The 18,980-nt window shown below is 43.7% G+C and overlaps 1 protein-coding gene across 1 annotated transcript in view; it reads right to left on the bottom strand.

Annotated features, from left to right (window-relative positions):
• The window catches only part of ELAPOR2 (endosome-lysosome associated apoptosis and autophagy regulator family member 2), a 95,049-nt gene that overhangs the window by 25,144 nt on the left and 50,925 nt on the right, over positions 1-18,980 (bottom strand). Inside the window, exons 3-6 of the mRNA XM_039723793.1 lie at positions 6,445-6,640; positions 5,599-5,746; positions 2,961-3,047; positions 514-619 (exon numbers count right to left, since the gene is read on the bottom strand). Of these exons, the coding sequence (XP_039579727.1) occupies positions 514-619; positions 2,961-3,047; positions 5,599-5,746; positions 6,445-6,640 (537 nt within the window). The remainder of the gene's footprint in view (positions 1-513; positions 620-2,960; positions 3,048-5,598; positions 5,747-6,444; positions 6,641-18,980) is intronic.

The following is an 18,980-nucleotide window of genomic DNA, read 5'->3' as shown; positions in this document are numbered from 1 at the left end:
TCAGTTTCACCACTCACTTAAGACACTGGCTTTGCTGACTTTTAGGTCTTTAATGTTTATACCTCAATTAAAGTCTGACCCATCTAAGAACCTTATATGACACTCCCAGTTTTATTACACTTAGACCAGGACCAAAAGAGCAATTACATATAAAACAGATCATTTGAATATAAATTCAACTGTCACTGTTATGACATATATCAATTTATCCCTGTTGAGAGGCTTACCAATAACCACAGTCTTTCTATTCTATAATAAAGAAAACCTGGTTATTAATTTTTCTCTATTTGCTAATCCAGTCTTCTCCAGCAGATGGCAACATTTTCCAGATAAACTAATTTTTCAGCCTTTCCTCACTGAACTTTTGCTGTTCTGTTTCTACTCTTCAGAGGAGGAGAGAGGGGACAAGGGGTTAAAAAAAGCCACTTCATTGCGGTAGGCACAGCAGTAGAAATAGCACTTGACAAACACTGTGATAAAAGAGATAAAACCTCAAAGACAAATTCTACTTACCTTCAATTGTGATGTTCTTCACTAAAACTGGTTTTACAACTTTGGCGCCCATGAGAATCCCTGTTGTTCTCCAGTATAATATATTGCTACCTGATTTTAGAGTTACCTGCAACAACACATGTGAGTTAGCAAACATCCCCTTGCCAAGACACTGTTTTATTTCCTACTTCCATTCAAATTTCTTGCATCCTAGTAGCTTTTACTGTGCTGTTTAGTGGGTCAAGAGGTAATGTAAAACAATAGACAGATGCTGTACAGACATATCTGAGGAGTGCCAAAATGTGCTTTATGAAAATGTTTCTCAACACCCCAGTTGGAAAAACACCAAGAGCTGTTTCTGACCTTGTTGTAAGCAGAATTTGGAAAAAGCTGTTCCTGTCTTTATCCAATTATCCCTGGCACTCAGAAGCTTTTATCTCCAGCCTTATGTTCTGATATAGTCAATCAGTTTGTTTTTAAAGCCTTGAGATACCTTTTTATAAAGAAACTCAACATGACCCAGAGTTTGAAAATCCAGTTCACAAGCAAGTTTTGATTATAGCTTTTAAAAAACAAGCTCTGTCTGCATGTAACAGTATCGTGACCAGTAAGGCAGGCACAAACCCTGGCTATCTCCAGCAGCAGTCTCATCCCTCCTGCTCACTTCTGACTGCAAATAGCAAATGAGATGCAGAAAACAACCTGTTTTCTCACTGCCCTGACCCACTTGTTTTCATGGCGTGGTGCAGCAAGTGACTGCACACCCCCTGTGGAAGGGTGGTGGGTTGGTGGCATCATGGCTGAGGTAAAGGGCAGTAGGAAGGCAGGAAAACTCCTCCAGCAGCAGTTTTGGTGCCTTCTGCCTTCAACTCATTTGCCTAACTACTGTATCACTCTCATCACTAAAAGCAGCAGGTTCACCAAGCCCTTGCCTAGCCTGCAAAACTGTTCCATATCTTCTAGCTCAGCATAAGATGCTTAGTGCCAACACAGGATAATGGCCTGAAAGTGCTATATTTTCACCCAAGAGAAGGGACAAACTCTACCAGCATAAGGGTCCAGGATAATGTGATTTACAGCAGGCCTGCAGGACCACAGTTTTTGTTCACCCAGGATAAGGAGTTGAAAAATTTAGGAAAGTGGAATTACAGCATATTGTATCTGCCACACCCAAACATCTGCTGCCCATAGGGGCAAAGGAGAGCTGAGCTATCACGTGTAACAGGAGAGCTGGGACCATACTGAAACAGGCATCAGGTTGTGCGAGGTGAGGTGAGGTACCCACCACCAGCTCCAGTGCAGCAGGACCCACCTGCTGAGAGCAGACACTGCAGCACCTGGAAAATTGTGCTCACAGAAACACCTTGACAGCATTTGCATAAAAGGCTCTTCAGGACAGCCAGCATCATCACCTCACCAACTCCTATGTCTACATTTCAGCCAGCCACCCCAACTTCCATAGACAGTGAGAACACTTGCACACCCCAGATGACAAGTTCAGATGGCACCATCTCCCATGCAGACTGCCTGCATCCCTCAGCTTACCCAAGTCAATGCCCTGGCCTTGGATTTACCTCTCAGTCATGCCACTCATCCCTCCTCAGCCAACATTCCAGCCTCCCAGTGTAACCTGCACTGGTCTTGCACCTGACCTAACAGGCACTCCAACCAGAGCTGGCTCAGGAATACAGTTTGTCCTCTAGGAGGGAAAGCACACCATGGAAAACAGAGAGTGTGCTGCTGCCTATGCACACAAAAGCCTTTTTCTTCTGGCATAATGTCCCCTATGCTGGGCCTTTGCTGATAGGGCTCTGGGGACAAGGGTGTGATGGTGTCGTGGAAGCCAGGCCTCATCTGGTGAGCTGGTCTGCACATGATCCTGTGAACATGATGCTCACAGGGCAAACTCAGCCAGCTGGGTCACGGGCCAGCCACAGGGCTCCTGCCCCCAGCATGGACAGGCTCATATCCCTGCTGCAGGAGCCACCCTGGTGCTGCCAGCTGGTTTTCACACAAGCCCCCATGGAGCAGAAGTTGGGTGCAGTCCAGCTCTTCTGCACACACTTGAGAATGAAATGCCCATCCTGCTTGTCTCCACGTACACACCCCACTGTTCTGCCAAGACACAGAGAATAATCTTGTGTTCTCATGAGCAAACAACTGCTGTACAAGATTCCAATTACAATCACGCAGAGTGATTGTGGCATGCAATTTGCATAAATCTATTTAACCTCATGAAACACTTAATTCAAATCCCAGGGAAATCAATACAAAGTCTTGCATCTATATAATTTCCTTCGGGATCAGCCCCTTAGGGATCTCCATGACTTTTCCCCTCAGTACTAGGAAAGTTCTGCTTCTTCAAATGCATTCACAGGAGCTGCCCATTTTTGGTATCTGGACAGAGGAAATTACAGACATTTATAAATGGAAAAAAAACTTAATGAAGGAACTTTTCACGCACTTACAGAATGAGAGCCCCATTCCCCATTGTCTGTGAGCTTCACCCATTTGTCTGCTGTGGACTCCATTTCTTTACACTGGTCATTTTGTATCTGTTAATAAAAACACAAGGTCAGTGACTACAATCAGGTGCATCTCTCTGTCAGCATAATGGTTCCTGGGAATTTTAAGATTCACCTCTGTTCCTCTTGTCTACATACCTAGACAGTTGCCTTACTTGTGGCAAAATAAACCCCCAACTTTCAACATCTGCTGCAGCTTAACAGTGCCTCCACCAGCCCCCTCTGACACAGATGGTTAAAAATGAGCAGGATGAGATGATCTCAGGCTTGTCCTCATGCTATATGGGCAGAGAAGGATGCTGAGCATATTGCATTGCTGCTTCCTCCTTCTCCTGAGCCTACCAAGACCTAATTCTCTAAAATCCAGAGGCTTCCAAGTCACAGGGGAAGCAGGAGTGGATGGGCCAGAGCTGGAATACAAAGTGTTTTCTCTGCAGCCAATATATGCTTTGCCTTTGGCCTGCTGCCACCTGACCTAGGGAGGAGAGTAAAGCTATCAAGGCAGAGGCAACATGCCAGGGAGAGTCTGTCTTGACAGAAGCAGCAGGTTGGCTATCTTTGCCCAGGTCCCGGGCAGCTCAGAAGCATTTCCTTACAGCTGAGGTTGGTGCACTTCTTTCTTCCTATACCTATACCTTCCTATACCTTCCTATAAAGTATGAAGTGCCTTTGAGGCACGAGATCACATACTGAGCTTTTATTGCACCAGGAAGAAAGGTCACTTCAACACTTCCAGACACTTGACCTGGAGTCAAGGATCCTCCTTAAAGTTGTTCCAAATCAAATCTGAAATAAGTTGTGCAACTCCACATCCTCCAAAGCATCTATACACTCAGTTCCCACCTAGACCAACTGCATTAAGGAGAAGAGGTATGAAGAAGCACCTGTGTAGAAGGTAGATCCCTAATTATCTTGTGCAACCTGAGCTACAGCACCCTTTTGTCTTGGTTCCCACCTGCAAAGAGGAGGTAGGAATATATAGCCGCTTCTCATCAAGTGTAAAGGGCTTCAATATGCAAACAGAGCCAAGAAAGGGCAGATAAAACACCTCACCATTTCTCAGTAACCTGCCCCTGCCACTGAAATTCCACTTTCCAGAGCTAATGTGTCATTATTAAATATATGGAAGCACAAAGGCATGCTGGAGGAAAAAAAAAAAGACTTTTACAGGAGATTTAAATATGGCTTCCCTGAAATACTGAGGCTGCCTAGGAATTTATGGGCATTTCTATAAAGGGCTGCAGCACTCATTGCTTCTTGAAAAGGGGATGATAAATTCACAGAAGGCGAATGAGTGGGATATGGATAAAAGCAATAACCAAGAAGCCATTTTCAAAGCCAGTGCTCAGAGACTATATATTTGCTCTGTTGCAGGAGCAGATCTGCCAGTCAGTCAAGCAACTGGAGCTGGGATTCATAATCCTGGCACACTCACCTGACAGCAGAAAGCATTGTTGCTGCTTTCTTCCCATGAAGAAGGCAGAGTAGTCTAACACAAAACAGAAATGGCTAAATAACACTGTTACCCAAGTGCAGTAGCAATCTATCCCACTGATGTAGCAGCATGAAGGTACCTCCAACAGGTAATTTTTGTCTTCCCTTTTTGGCTCTACTAAAGACAAGGATACTTTGCACTTTTTCCCAAACTTCAATAGATATTAACCAACACTGGCTAAGACTTCTCACTCCTGTGAGGTGCCATGAGCTGTGTCTTTCTGATGAGAAACAGAGCTTGTCAGACAGATAAAAGGGCAGTAACAGAGGAGACTGAAAATTTCCAGTCATCTGCCTCTCTGAGTCACCCTCCCATTACATTTTTTTATGTCCCAAATGGCAGGTACAACATGACAAGGACAGTGGAAACTTCCAAAGCACCTCAGAAATGTGGGGCATTTACACCCCACTGCAAATCCTAGTGCTGGGAGTCCTCCAGCTCACTGGACAGCAGCCAGTCCATCCAGGGGGGCAGAGAAGGGTTGCCTTCCCCATTCTGGTCACTGCTGACCAGAGAGTTTCAGCAATTTGAGCACACCATGGTGCAATCCCAGCCAGGCTGTTCCCAATGATCCCCAGCCCCTCCATTTTGCAGCACAGGCACATCCTCAGAGACTAATTCCTACTGAAAGTCACCTGAATTTCTCCTGCTTTTCTTTTCCTCTTAACTACTAAATTACTAGGACACAAACTGACCTGAAACTAAAGGTTTCCACATAGTACTACCTGGAAGAAGTCTTTTTAAATGTCAAATCCCTTCAAAGACCTCTCCAGTCAGACACCCCTAAATAAGAGCATCTACCACCAACACCTGTCTTGCAAAAGGCTGGACGAAATGGGGCAGTCATGACCCCTAATGGCAAAATCCCAGTCCATGGCAGACAGGATCAGTTCAGACTGAGTTTTGAAGATTAAATAAATGCCACAAGACAGTATAAGTGACAGAAAAAGAAGCAGAACTTTTTTATATTGTTCAGCAATAACAAACTATGGGCATGCAGGGAACTTAAAGGGGGAAAGCTGCTGCTAATGATCTGGGGTGAATTCTTACAATATAAGGTTGGATTCACCATTTAAAAGGCCTTACAAAAAATTCAAAGAAGATGTTGTTGTCAATATACTGGTATTCAAAGAAGACAGAGCCGGATTTCTTCAGGTGCACAGCATAGATGAGAGAAACTGTACAGTCATCCCTGTTTGACTCTATGTAATTCCCTCGAGGCGTCCATGAAGAGCTGATGAACATAAACAAAACAAGCCTCAGCTGAGATCACAGATACTGAGGAGACTTTTTGTACACTACTACACAACAACATGTTACATAATAAAGACCCCAGAATCCCAAAACGGCTAACTGCATGCAGTGAATTTTTGAATTTATTACAGGATCTCCATTTATTTTTCAGACACAGTAAATATATATTTATATATATATATAATTTTATAGCTATTTTTATATGTTACATGAATAATATAAAATATAATACTTTTCACTGAAACTGTGCATGGGAAAGGACATGGTATGAAAAATTTAGGACTCAGCCTATATAAGAAAGGTTTATTATCCACAGGTTCAATATACCTTCAATTACACTCAGAAACAGCCTTTTGCAAGCACCACAGGTCTCTAAACAGGCTATAAAAGGACCTTTTAGCCACATTCACTATACCATGACCCTGGAGCTTTCCAGCTACAAATAAGAGCAGCTCCAGACTGGTCTTAAACTCACTAGCTGCTGATGAGCCCAGGGAGACCATGCTGACAGCAGAGAGATGAGGCTACAGATTTCACCTCCCAGCCACTCCTGTCTGCCACGAGCAGGGCTGGCTACCCTCTGCACAGCTCAAATAAGTCATTAAGCAGCTTTGTGCTGCTGAGCTGTCCCAGGTTCACCCACAGCTGCCCAGGCCAGGTGCAAGCAGAGCTCCTCACTTGTTGCAGCTGTCGGCTTTACCCTTGGATGAGCCCAGCGCCGTGTCCATGAAAGTCGCCACGTTGGAGAATCCTGCTGGCAGCTCATCCCACTCATCAAACTTGATCCCGCTGCCCAGGGAGTAGGTCCCCTCTGCACATTTGCTGCACACCTGGTTCTTCATCTCCAGGTACTCACCAGAGGCACAGGAGAAAGCTGGGGATACAATAATTTACAACATAGGAATTAATTAATCAATCCTTATTAATTTCCTTTTTTTTCTTTCTGCCATTTAATTAATTAAGATTGAACTGCCACTAAAGGGAACCAAACAGAATGTCCCAGTCCCAGGAACACAACAGCAGAACTACCAACAACAGCTGCAAAATTGAGATATTCACCTGGGTTTTCACTGACGTGGCAGCACTGAAACCAAACCCCAGTGACAGCTCCTGATTTGCAGCTCGCCTCCATTGGCAAAAAAAGATTTTCAGAAACAAAATCTCTATTGTGTCCAAAAGCAATTTGTGAAAATGAGGATTTATAATAGAGTTCTCCTGACCCTTGCTCACCCAGCTGTTACACCTTGAACTCAATTAAAACCACCAGTACTTGAGAGCCAGAACAGACTTTTCTCACTCACCTAAGCTAAGGAGGGCACACAGCAGCAGGCTGGCAGTCATATAACACTACAAACCTTGGCTGAGAGTAGCAGACCTAATCCAAAGGCCTCCCTGTCTTTCTCCTCACGTGAACCACCTACAAAGCCTCAAACATCTTGCCTGATAGACCATGTGGTCTTGGAAAAGATCACCCACAGGTTTGTGACTAGAAGATGAGGATCTTTGATTAGGGTGACATTAACATGCTGAGAAAATAACCACTGGTTGTCAGCACAGCAAAGACATTATTCAAAATCTGTGTAATTAAGGGAAGTACAATTAGGAGGTATATTCACAAAGTGATTTTTTTTTCCTGATGTCTCTAAAATTATTTCCTCCAAACAGGTGTATGCTGCTTTTCCCCCTGATCATATCTCTGCCTCCTAAGGGAAGATTATTTCCATTATGAAACAGAAACCTGGACAGCAGCTGAAGTCCTGTGTGCCCACAGAACCCCATGCCTGTGTCAGGAATCGTAATTCCTGCCTGGACACTCAATGGCAGGCCATCCCACTTTCCCTCAGTACCGTGCTGCATCCTGTCCTCTTTGAGACTGAACATCCTGAATGGAAAACAAATGAGCACTTTCTGCAGCCCATAGTACTTCCTACAATGTTTGCAGGTTTTTTTAACTACGCCAGCCAAGCCAAAGCAGGATCCAGAGCAATGCACACAACTCACATCCCAAGAAATGATGGGATTTTCTTCTGTTTCACACATGCCACATTGCACAGTGTCAGATCTTTCATACACTTTCTTTGACAGACATAAACTCATTAGCCTGAGAAACTGCAGGATGAGACCAGACTGGCAGCCAAAGTGGTGAAACTGGCCCAAAACAATGACGTCGGCTGAAGTCCCAGAAAATGTGGTTCCACAGATGTGCCAGTGTTTATCTAAACTGCAGAAAAACTTGCTTTATTGTAAGCACTTTGATTAACTCATGGCTGCATAACATAAATCTCCATCTGAACCCAACTAACAGTTCTGGCTCCCTTTTCTGTCCCAGTACCAGCAGGATTTCTTTCTGTAATTGTCCTTGATGTGTGCCACTGGAAAGCAGATTAAAGGTCTATTTTGATGGAATGATCTGCCAAAGGGTCATTTTTCCTTCTTGGTCATATCAGCATCCTCTGAATTTGAACCAGTGGCCTTCAAAACCAACAGATTTCTAACCCTGTTGCTCACTGGTGATGGATCAAGAAAGAAAGTGGGCAGGATCCAGGGAGAGATGGGTGTGGGAAAAAACAAGGAAATCCTTCCATGATGGATTTCTGTGAAAGACTGACAGACAGACAAAAAATCCACCCTCAGTGAGGGCAAGTGGTTCACTATAAGCAGTGGCACACGAGGTAGAGCTAACACCACACCTGACTGACTGTGTGACCTCAGCTCAAGCCACAGGATCTCCCTGCACCTGGGCTGGGAAACAGCTTTCTCCAGAGATTTGGGCAAAAGCAGTGAACACATCCCTGTGTGTCTGAACTGTGACCACACTTTGTACAGCTTTTCACCTTAGATGTATAAAGATGTCCTGACTCACTGCTTTAGCATTATTAATGAATCTTGCTTTATTTTTTCCTTTTGAAGGATGCAGAGGCAAGCTATCAGGAAGGGAAGCAGAAAAGTAAGCTCTCTCATGACATCTTTGAATTCTTTAACAGTTTCAACTTTTTTTTTTCTTTAAATAAAGCTAAATAGCAAGAAATTGAGAGTGCTGCTTAACCATTCCAGAATTGTGAAATTCAACTAAGGAGTCAAGAACCGTGAGCAATTCACTGCCATAATGAAGATTCTGAGAGCAGCAGAGCCTCCTCTTCCATCACAGTGAGGCTGAGCAGAGATTTTTACTCTAGCTGAACTAATATATTTTAACCCCTTGCAAACTGATCATTTGAGAGAAATAAAACAGTACAGGAGATCAGCCCAGCTGCCGTGCAGGACACATCATCCATCTCTCACCTTCCAGGAAAGAGGTGAGCCTTTCTCTTATTTAGGTGGGGAATTACCTTCTTTCCTTATAAGAATTGTATTTAAAGGGCAGCAGCCTTTCCCATCAAAACACATCTTCCTTCAAGCAAACTGGCTCTGAGCATGCCAGCTGCTTGCCAGGTTCAATTTGGGGCTGAATGTGGCTAATGGCAACATGAACCACTTTCAACATTGGAACAGATGCAACATTTGGTCTCCTTCCAGCTGGAGAAGGGTGGGGAGGAAATACAGTGTGTGGTGAGCATGAAGATGGAATCCTCTCCTAGAGTCCCACAATTCAGTCTTCCATCAGGGGGGTGACCAAAAGCCAGGGCAAACTGGCTTTAGTCTAAATTGCATCAGTTCAAGAGTTCATCCCAGCTGGAGATAGGGAGATCAGCCACTTGAGGAGGGACAGAGCACAGACAGCTGATCCATGCCAGGGCATCCCAGGAGCTTCTCCTTCCTCTGGCTGCTCCATATCACTAAGACATAGCTGAGCACAGATGCAGCACTTCCCAGAAGCCACAGAAACAGCTGGAATTATTGCAGCATCACCATGTTTGTGAGGGTGACACACATGAGATGCTGCCAACAAGAAGGGCTGCATCAAAACTTAGGAAGTTAAGGAGTGATGCAAAGTTTTGGGAACATAAATTCTGCATTTTAGGAGTGTGCTCTGATTTGTCCTCAACTAAACTTTCCCTCTTCAGAATCCAGAGGAAAAATTAGTCTTCCACATTAGAGGAAGATTCTGTGAACACCCCTGACCCCAGAGTCCATTTGTTTAGGTATTTGATACTTAATTTTCAGAGAAACTGTCTCCACTGAATAACTGGACATCACTGTTTTCTGTCCCTCTCTAACTGCAAACTTTACTATTACACCTCTCAAATATCAGTTTGGGTGCTACACACCAACTTACACAGAGAAAAGCACATTGCGAAGACTGAATGTGATCTTTCTTTCTGAGAACAACACTGTGAAATGCATGAAAAGATTTCATGACTTGCCCCACCAGGGGCATTTTTAAAATTGGAAGAATATTTCAGAGGCAGTTAGGAACAGTGTGACACACTGTGGTGTGAGACACACTGCTGCCTTTGGAGCTGATACAATTATTGGTGATTCACAGCTATAGCTTTGCCAAATAACAACAGAAGGGAAAAAAAATGTTGTCGTTTGTACAGGCGACTAGTCTTTCCCACAAAAAGATGCTGTAAAATACTGTTTAACTAGATATTGCCACAGGCAGCCACACACATTCCTACACACATGCAATAAACCTGACAGCATATGCACTTAATAAAAAATTGACATGAGATTCAGTACTAATAGCCACCACTGTAAAAGTCTTGCCAAACAGACCTCATTTCATTCTGTAAAAGGATTACAACTCACTTGATAAAGGTGATGGAGTGGATGTCACAGACTGAGGGTTCCTAATTCAGTTGGCTTAGTTTTGCATGTCACTCTGATGAAGAAAGGTGGTGCTGCACAACACCAGCAGGGGACACCTTGAAGGGATTGAAAACTGCCCTTAAAGGGATTGAGAACCTCAGATGGGGCTGTCAATGACAAACCACCCCTGAGCAGGGAGGAAGGGGGCAGCTCTGCCTGCCCCGGACTGAGGCTGATTTTTCTCATTGATCTCAATGAGTCATTTTTCTCAATGATCTTCAGGCAAAAAGAAAAGGAATGGTATGAAGATTAGCAGGGGAGAGACTGTTACCAAGCCCGAGCCCACTCAGTGTGCTTCAGCAGAGTCAGAGGTAAAGACAAGCTGCTGAGAGCAGGGAGTGCCAGCCCTGCCTGCAGAGGGCTGAAATGTATCCCAGAGAGCAGCAAGCTGAGGATGAGAGCAGACCCACCATTCATCAAGAGCTTCCACTGTCAAGGCATCCAAAAAAGTCACTAGTGAGATCTGGATAAATTTAGAGGTGCAGGGAGAGATATGTAGGATGAAATGTGTATTACAGGGAAGAAGATTGTTATAATGCTGCATATAGATGTGATCTGGCATATTTATGAGGTCAGTACAAAACAAAAGGACTTCAAATGGTTTTAAAATTAGAGGTAATGTCCTGCAGTAAAGGATCTGAAGTGCTTAATCTACGTAGTTCATCACAAGAAGATTGAGAGTCAACTTGATTAATATGTAAGCATCTCCAGGGGGAGAAAACACAAGATCCTGCTGCACTTTTTAATCAAGCAGACAAATGCATAAGAAGAGCTACCTTCTGGAAGCTGAACCCAAACAAACTCAAATTGGAAATAACGCACAGATTTTTAATAGGAGGCACAACTGATTGCTGGAACAATCTGTCATGGCATGTGATGGACCCTTTGTCTATCAAGTGTTTCATGCCATAACTGGATACCATATGGAAGAAAAGCTCATGCCAAATACCTATTATCAGCCCCACCACCAGCCCAGCTGGGTGTATTTCAATGGTCTGTGAGGTCAAACCAACAAATCTAATTAAACCCCTTACTCTTAAACTCTGAGTGAAGATCAGTGGTGCCCTGCCATGAGTCCACACCATGAGGACTGGGGCATCCTGAAGCAGGAGCCCTGCCCACAGTGTAAACACTTACAAGGAGTGCTTGCAGTCCATCACTTGGCAGATCTGATTGCACTTTAAACTCACTTGCCAGATGTGGAAATAGCTCCCCAAAGGGCAAAACAGACCATAAATAAGCTTGTCTCATTTGCCCTTTGACTGCAAGTCTCCAGGGTCCCATTCTGTCTTTTGGTACTGCAGTGGCCCTCCTGGTGATTTTGGTGGACTAGGATCAGTATTAGTTGGCAAATATCTCTTCTACTAGCTGACCATAACATTCTCACATTGCTTAACTCTCTGATGGTGGGGATCAGGCAGGATTATCAGGAACAAAGACTGACAAACCGAGTAGATCCTCACATGTAAATGGCTAGTCAGGTTCTCCTGAGCTCTGAAACTTTCCTCTGGAGTGTTTTCTCATGTCGAGTATCTTTCAGATACTACCACACTGCGAGAGGGATCAAAATATTTGAGATTTCACCAGAAGATTAAGCAAAGTTGTCTCAATACCCTGCATCCTCCAACACCAAACTATAATATATTCAATTTCTTTCCTCCCTTATGCAGCCCTGGCCATTCAGTCTTCCCTCTTTCTTCATCCAGCTTCCCATCCCACACCACTTGGACCATTACTTCTACCTCCATCAATCTTCTCAGCAGACTTTTTCCTCAAGGCATTTCTTACTTAACAATACATAAAGCCATCTCAGGTCTTCTGTTTATTCTGTTGCCACTGAACATGTGCACATTCATGTGTATTCTTCTATGTCTCCCCGGCTCTCAATAATTAGAATTTTAAAAAAGAAAAAGACACAGGACTGGATTTATCAGGTTGTACAACATCAGAAGAGTATAGAAATTGAGCAATTCTACACAAATCAATGAAAATACAAAGCAAAGATAATGTCAAACACTGGTTTTCCATCTCTCCCCTCTCCATTCCTGTGTTGTTCATCCAAAGCCCCACGATCTGGGATTCAGGTGATATGCTGCCATCTCCTGCAGGCAGTCAGGGATGAATTGTCTCAGCCTCCCATGGGCAGAGGTGGGAATATGAGGTTGGCAGCATCAGGCAGCTGTGTCCCAGAACAGCTGCTGTTTTCAGCAGACACATGCCACAAGCCTGGAGGGGAAGATGTGGCCAGGGACAAGCACATGGAGGCTTTTCAGTGATACCCTGGGGCACTGGGGTCCACACAACATGGACCAAGAACCAGCCAAAATACAGAATGAGGAGGGAAAAAAAAGAGGAAGACAAAGGATGAGAAGAAATCATTGCTTTATTATTAATGTTTCCTATAATCTTGCCAGCTTCAGAATGTCTTCTGTGAATAATTTATGCAAGGCTTCTCCAATAGACTGTGAATAATTGATGTTCGTTTTCTTCAGTCATTATTTCCCAATGTGTTACCAGGAACTAGACTGAATCTTAATTAAAAAAAAAAAAGTCTGTCTAGGCTGTTTAGTCTTGAAATGTGATCATACTGAAACCTCATATAACTTGGGGAAGAGTACCTTCTGTGAAAACCTTTGCATTTCATAATACATAATTTTTTCTTTTATCCAAAAAATAATAAAATACAGCCAAGCTTTTTTCAGTTCACCTCTTTTCCCCAGCTGGCCTGGCACATAGAACACTCTTATTATCACTTTATTGCATCATTTGGACACTGAAACGTGTGGGTTTGGAATAGAAATAATCAATTCACAGCAGTGTGGTGTAGAGAGCAGGAATGCAGCGATCACCATGAGGTTAGGAAGCACTTTTGCTACCAGGGTCTCAACAGCCATCCCAGTGGAGATGGCAGGAAACAGATCTGGAGGTGAGTGAGCAGCTCTCCAGCCCCTACTGACTCCACCAGGCATATGCATATTTTGATCATCAACCGAAGTGGTTCTAGTGCCATTTGATGGTCTCTGCACACACACACACAGAGTCCTTGCCTCTCATCCCTCTACCAAGCCACAACAAACCTCAAGGTCTTGCCAGCTGCTTCCCTCTTGAAAGGGAAATTAGTGACTCAGAGGAATTTCTTTTTAATTTTTTAATTACATTGTGTATACAACCAATGTGAAGAATTCATCAAAAGACACTAAGGCCAACCTTTCCCCTCATAAACTCAGTACACACATCAACATGCAGTTCCCAGTAACTCTTCCCCAGAGAAGAGAATTAAATTCTGAGGGTTCAGTGCAAACTTCTTCAGCTTTTTAACTATTTACCTATTTTGTTTTGAATCTCTGCTTCAAAAAGCCAACAATGTGACTCATTCTGCAAAGACAGTTTTGCTCATGCAGAGAGTAAAGATTCTGGAAAAAATACTTGTAAAAACGGGGTATCTCACATGGAAATGCCATGAAGTCTAACATCAAGCTTCAGCTCAGATGATAAGCCTAATAGCATCAATAAGACTCACACACCTGGCTGGAGTCAGGAACACAAATTAGCAGGGAAGCTCTAAGAGGAACAGGAATAAACACCTGCTCGAGTGCTTTGCTAAATCACAGCCTTTCAATAGCAACTCTCCAACTGTGCTGTGCACACCCCTGCTAGCTGAACAGCTTTGCTCCATGGCAGCCCTGCACTAATATGTGTGTGCACACAAAATTTGCAGATGCCCACTGACTTCAGGGGATTTATGAGCAGGCCCAGTTCTTACCTGCTTGGAATATCCAATTTACCAAAGACTTAGAGAACACCAAACTCAAAACCTTCACTTAGGTTTTCTGTTACGAAAGAAAAATGCTAAAACTCCTGCTGATTACTTAAATTGCCCTAAAGTGTTATAAAGTGTACAGCCTTAAAAGGTCATTTTGCCTAATTGAGTCTGCAATTAGCAGGAAGATCTGAATCTCCTCCTGTGGTATCCTAGGAGCAGATTACACAACTTAGAATACACAACAAACACAGCTCAGTAGAATAAATCAGATCAAATTCTGCTCTCAGACTCCACTAAAGCCCATTGTAACTGAGGACAGTCTAATTTCTGAAGCTGATGGAGCTTTTCACATTTCTCATTTGGTACAGGCAGGCTCACACAACTCACTTCAAAACTGAAGCATGTTTCTGATTTCAAAGAAGTTGCTCCCACCTTAGTGGCACCAGGTGAAGATACACTTTGCTAAGCAGAGCCACAGAATCATTAAGGTTGGAAAAGACCCCTAAAAGCATCAGGTCCAACCATTAACCCAACACTGCCAACTCCACCAATAAACCATGTCCCCAGGTGCCACATCTACATGGTTTTTCAACACTTGCAAGGATGGTGATTCCACCACCTCCCTGGGCATGCTGTTCCAATTATATGATCAAGGTCTTCTATATTATCAACTTTTTTTTGGTCTCTTTTCTTAAGAAATCTTCCTGATTACAACTGGCATTTTGATGCTGACTATAATAATGACCCTATCAGCACTTTTTCGTCTTGAACACAGCAAATCCAACTCCTTTAGAAATGCTCTATTATTTTCACTATAATTTCTTTATTATGCTCACAGCAGTACAAAATGAGCAGACATTTATGAGATAAGGTACAACCTATTCTTGCCTAGGATGGGAAAAAATAACTAATATTCTGTGGAATAAGAGAGTTAATATTTTAAAGGAATATTAGGTCAAAATGTGAACTTTAAGCTCTTTTTGGGCAACAATTCTGCTGAGATGAGAATATCAGTGCACCTGGGCACACCCTGAACCAGGTAATTGGGCTGTGCGAGGGAGGGAGGGAGGGAGGGAGGAAGGAAGGAAGGAAGGAAGGAAGGAAGGAAGGCTCCAAATTCAGACTCTGGAGTGTAAAACATGCAGCATATGGTCAGGCTGGCAGAAGAGCCTGATGGTGGCCACAAAAACAGACTGCAGTGCAGTGTCAGCAGGAGCACCATGCCAAGTACTGCTCCCACTGCCAAATCCCAAAAAAGTCCCTATTAAACACTGCCTACAGCCCCACACCAAAACAAAGGGCTCCCAGAGATCCCAGCCATAAGGGGGTGCAGGAAAGGGCTTAGCCCTAAACAAGCTGCTCCCTTTATTGGACTGCCATCAATATTTTTCCATTTAAAAAGCCAAGCAACTGCCCTGATGGCAGTGATCCTTATCAGCTAAACTCCCTTCCTGCTATCAGACTCATGAAGGGATCAGATCGAGATCTGTGGTAATTAAAAATGAAGGAGATCAAATTAGTAAAGCGTGTTCCCAACTGTCAGGAGTGACTCAGAGATCTGGATTCTGCTGAAGGAGGCTCTCTGTCTGCCACTCCCCCCTTCATGTATGCACCCGACCTCCAGAACAGTATTGGGAAGATGCCCAGAGGGGATACCTTAAATGGGAAGCACAGGAGAGCCAGAATAGCTCTAGGAATAATAAATATTACCTTTCCCCTGGCCAAAATCTTTCTGGACTTTCAATCCATCTCTTCACAGGAAGCCTTGCAACCATAATGTGGCAGCATTAAAAATGTGATTCAGCTCTGAAGAAACAGAAACCTGAGAGAGGTGCCCAAGCAGTCTGGTGTGGCCGTGACACAGGGGACACAGGTGTGGCCAGCCCCACAGGGTGACCACTGAGGTACCACACCACATTGAATGGGAAAACACAGGCTGCAGGGTCTGAAAGTGGTGATGATGAAAGTGGTGACTGCAGCCCCATAGAGCAAGGAGAACAGAATAAAAATAGAGGGGAGTGAAATACAGAACAGGGCACGCTGCAACTGCAGAGCTGCTACTGCAGCTTCCCTCACATATCTGGGTCACTGCATAGCAGGACCTCCTACAGCACCACAAAAATCTCTCATGTGAGCCTCCTCCTTCCTTCCCACCTGCCACCTACATGGGAGAGATGTGGCGGCAGGAGGGGTGCAGGAGGGGAAGGTGGATCATTGTGCTGCTCTGTGCTCATCGAAAGAAAAAAACATAAAAATCCTTCTCCTAGTAACCAGGTCATAAGGCAGTCAAAATATGACAGCCCTGTCTACTATGCACCCCATGACTGCTTTTCAGAGCACACTGTCTTCTCTGCAGGTAAGCTGTGCTGATGAAGTTTCTGAAGCCTCAAAAACAGGGTAGAATCCTGGCAGGTTTCGGAGCCTACAGCAGTTTCAGGGAATGCTGAGGCTGTGCTCAGCAGGACACAGTCAGCTGTGATTTGCAGGTCACTGTGTGCTTCAAAATGCAGCAGAGCTCAGAGACATCCAACCTAATTTTAAATGGTTTCATTGAAATGAAAAGCAGTAAAACACAACATCCTGAAAATGAGCACATCTCAGGACACTGACTGAGCACTGATGCCACAGTTCAATTGCTCCAGATATGGGAAGCACCTGAGCTAACCCAATTTTAGCAATCTCAAGTGTCTTTCCACTCCACTGGAGGCCACAGTCTAGACATATTTACAAAGCAGGAGACATTTAACATATTGTTATGCCATCTTTCAAATTTCTAGTTCAGGCACAATTTAAAGAGAGCGACTGCTGAGCATTTGGAAGAAGGAGAGGTTGGCACAGTATTCTCAGGATTCAAAATTAATGACAGCCTGCACATCACTTCTCTTTTCAGGGAGCAGTAAAGATCAGTGCCAGATATACTCAAGCAGCAGCATTTCTGAGCAGATGAAAACAACTGCAAACATTGTGAAGTCAGTAGTGATGGCAGATGCGTTCAAAAAAAAATCACTTTCTCATACAGATTCCCTCATACCATTGTGTCAAATGAGGGCTCTACCAACCTCAAGGAAACAATAACAAAAAAGCCCTAAGAGCTCATGCTGCTTCACAACTGCAACTGCTATACAAGTGCAACCCTCTCTTAAAAGTAGAGACATAGTTGGCCACAGGGTATATCAGGACTAATAGATGCTGAACAAAATTTCTGAAGATAGCAGACCTCTGGAAAGAGGAAACTGGAAGCTGGAAATTGTCCTACCCACAGTGATTTTACTGTAGGCCCTGATTCTGCAGGTTGAAGGACCACAGAGAAACCCAAGGGGACTCCAGGATTCTACCAAATGCCAAAACAAGCCCCAGTTCCTATGTCCTGGCATAGGGTAGGACCTGCAAGATGTGAGAGAATCGGAATAAATTTGTAGAATGTCCAGAAAGACTCAGCTCAGAGGATATGGCATAGTTCTGGCATTTCTTGATAGACCATGGGATAAAATAGCACCAAGCCTAAGAGAGAAGGAGGACATCTCAAGGAGCCATTATTGTGAGTTGTGTGCAGACCCTGGCCAAGCCTGCAGCAGAAATCTCACTCTGCACACATTCCACAAAGAACACAACTTGTAAAAGCCTCAGATACAGAACTTTTTGTTTTCCTTAGGCTGCAGAAATTCATGTTTTTAGTGTAAGATGTCCTTGGTACAGCTGCTGTATTGTCAGATGAGACAGAAGCCACCAGCTTAGAGAATACAAGACAGCAAGGAGATATCTGTCAGCATCTTCAACACAACTCATCATCAACAACAGATCTCCATGTGCAAATTCTAGAGATTTGTGGGGCAGTCACTTCTCAAAAGCTGCCTCTCCCAGTTTATCCCACTGGAGAATGGACTGTCAGCCAAACTCTATGCTGGTTAAAATATTTTACAGCAAAAACCACTATGTTAACCAAGCTGAATGTGAAAGGTGTTCCCTACACATTCCTACAGTGAACGACTGCTGTTGACAGATTCATGTTTTCAGGCTGAAAGATTGGTTGTTCTTTAAGCAAAAGGTGAAAGACTAAGAGAGGAGAAAACCTAAAATTACTTTTGCCATCAGAACATAGCCAGACAGTCCCTGTGCCAGTTAATTTACTACAGACAGAAAAAAAGATAGAACTCCAAGAGCCCAGGGAGATGGGATCTGAGGGGCTCAGCAAAAAAAGTAAAATATCTGATTCTTCTCAAACCAGCTGAATTGCCATGGGATTTGACAGCAACACTACAAGGAGATGAGTTTTCCAGTGTATTTAACCGAATCCTGCATTTTGGTGTATAATATCAGAGCCCATCTGCTGGGAAAAGTTTTCACCTTGTCTAGCAGGGGCCAGATATTGAAAAGCCAGATTCATCTATTGTTATAAACCAGCTGAATTCTCATTGGAATTGATTTAAGACCAGAAACAGGCACAAACAATAGAAGACGAAGAGGGAAGTGAACCATTTGTCAAAATCTGTAGCAGAAAGTTGAGGATAGTGTAATGTTGCTGGACTTAAACCATTTATCACAAGATTTCAGAAGAAATAATGTACGTCACAAAAAAATAGTTATACCTATGTCCTCTAGGGTACACCAAAAGTGGTTGTGCAGCAGAAGAAATAAAACTATCTGCTCCTTTATAGTGCAGGCAGCAAAAAGTGATAGGCTTGAAGTATTACAAGGAAGA

This window comes from Passer montanus, unplaced genomic scaffold, assembly GCF_014805655.1.
Source record: "Passer montanus isolate IOZ18808 unplaced genomic scaffold, ASM1480565v1 scaffold50, whole genome shotgun sequence".
Classification (NCBI taxonomy): domain Eukaryota; kingdom Metazoa; phylum Chordata; class Aves; order Passeriformes; family Passeridae; genus Passer; species Passer montanus.
This window is presented reverse-complemented; position numbering and strand designations above follow the sequence as displayed.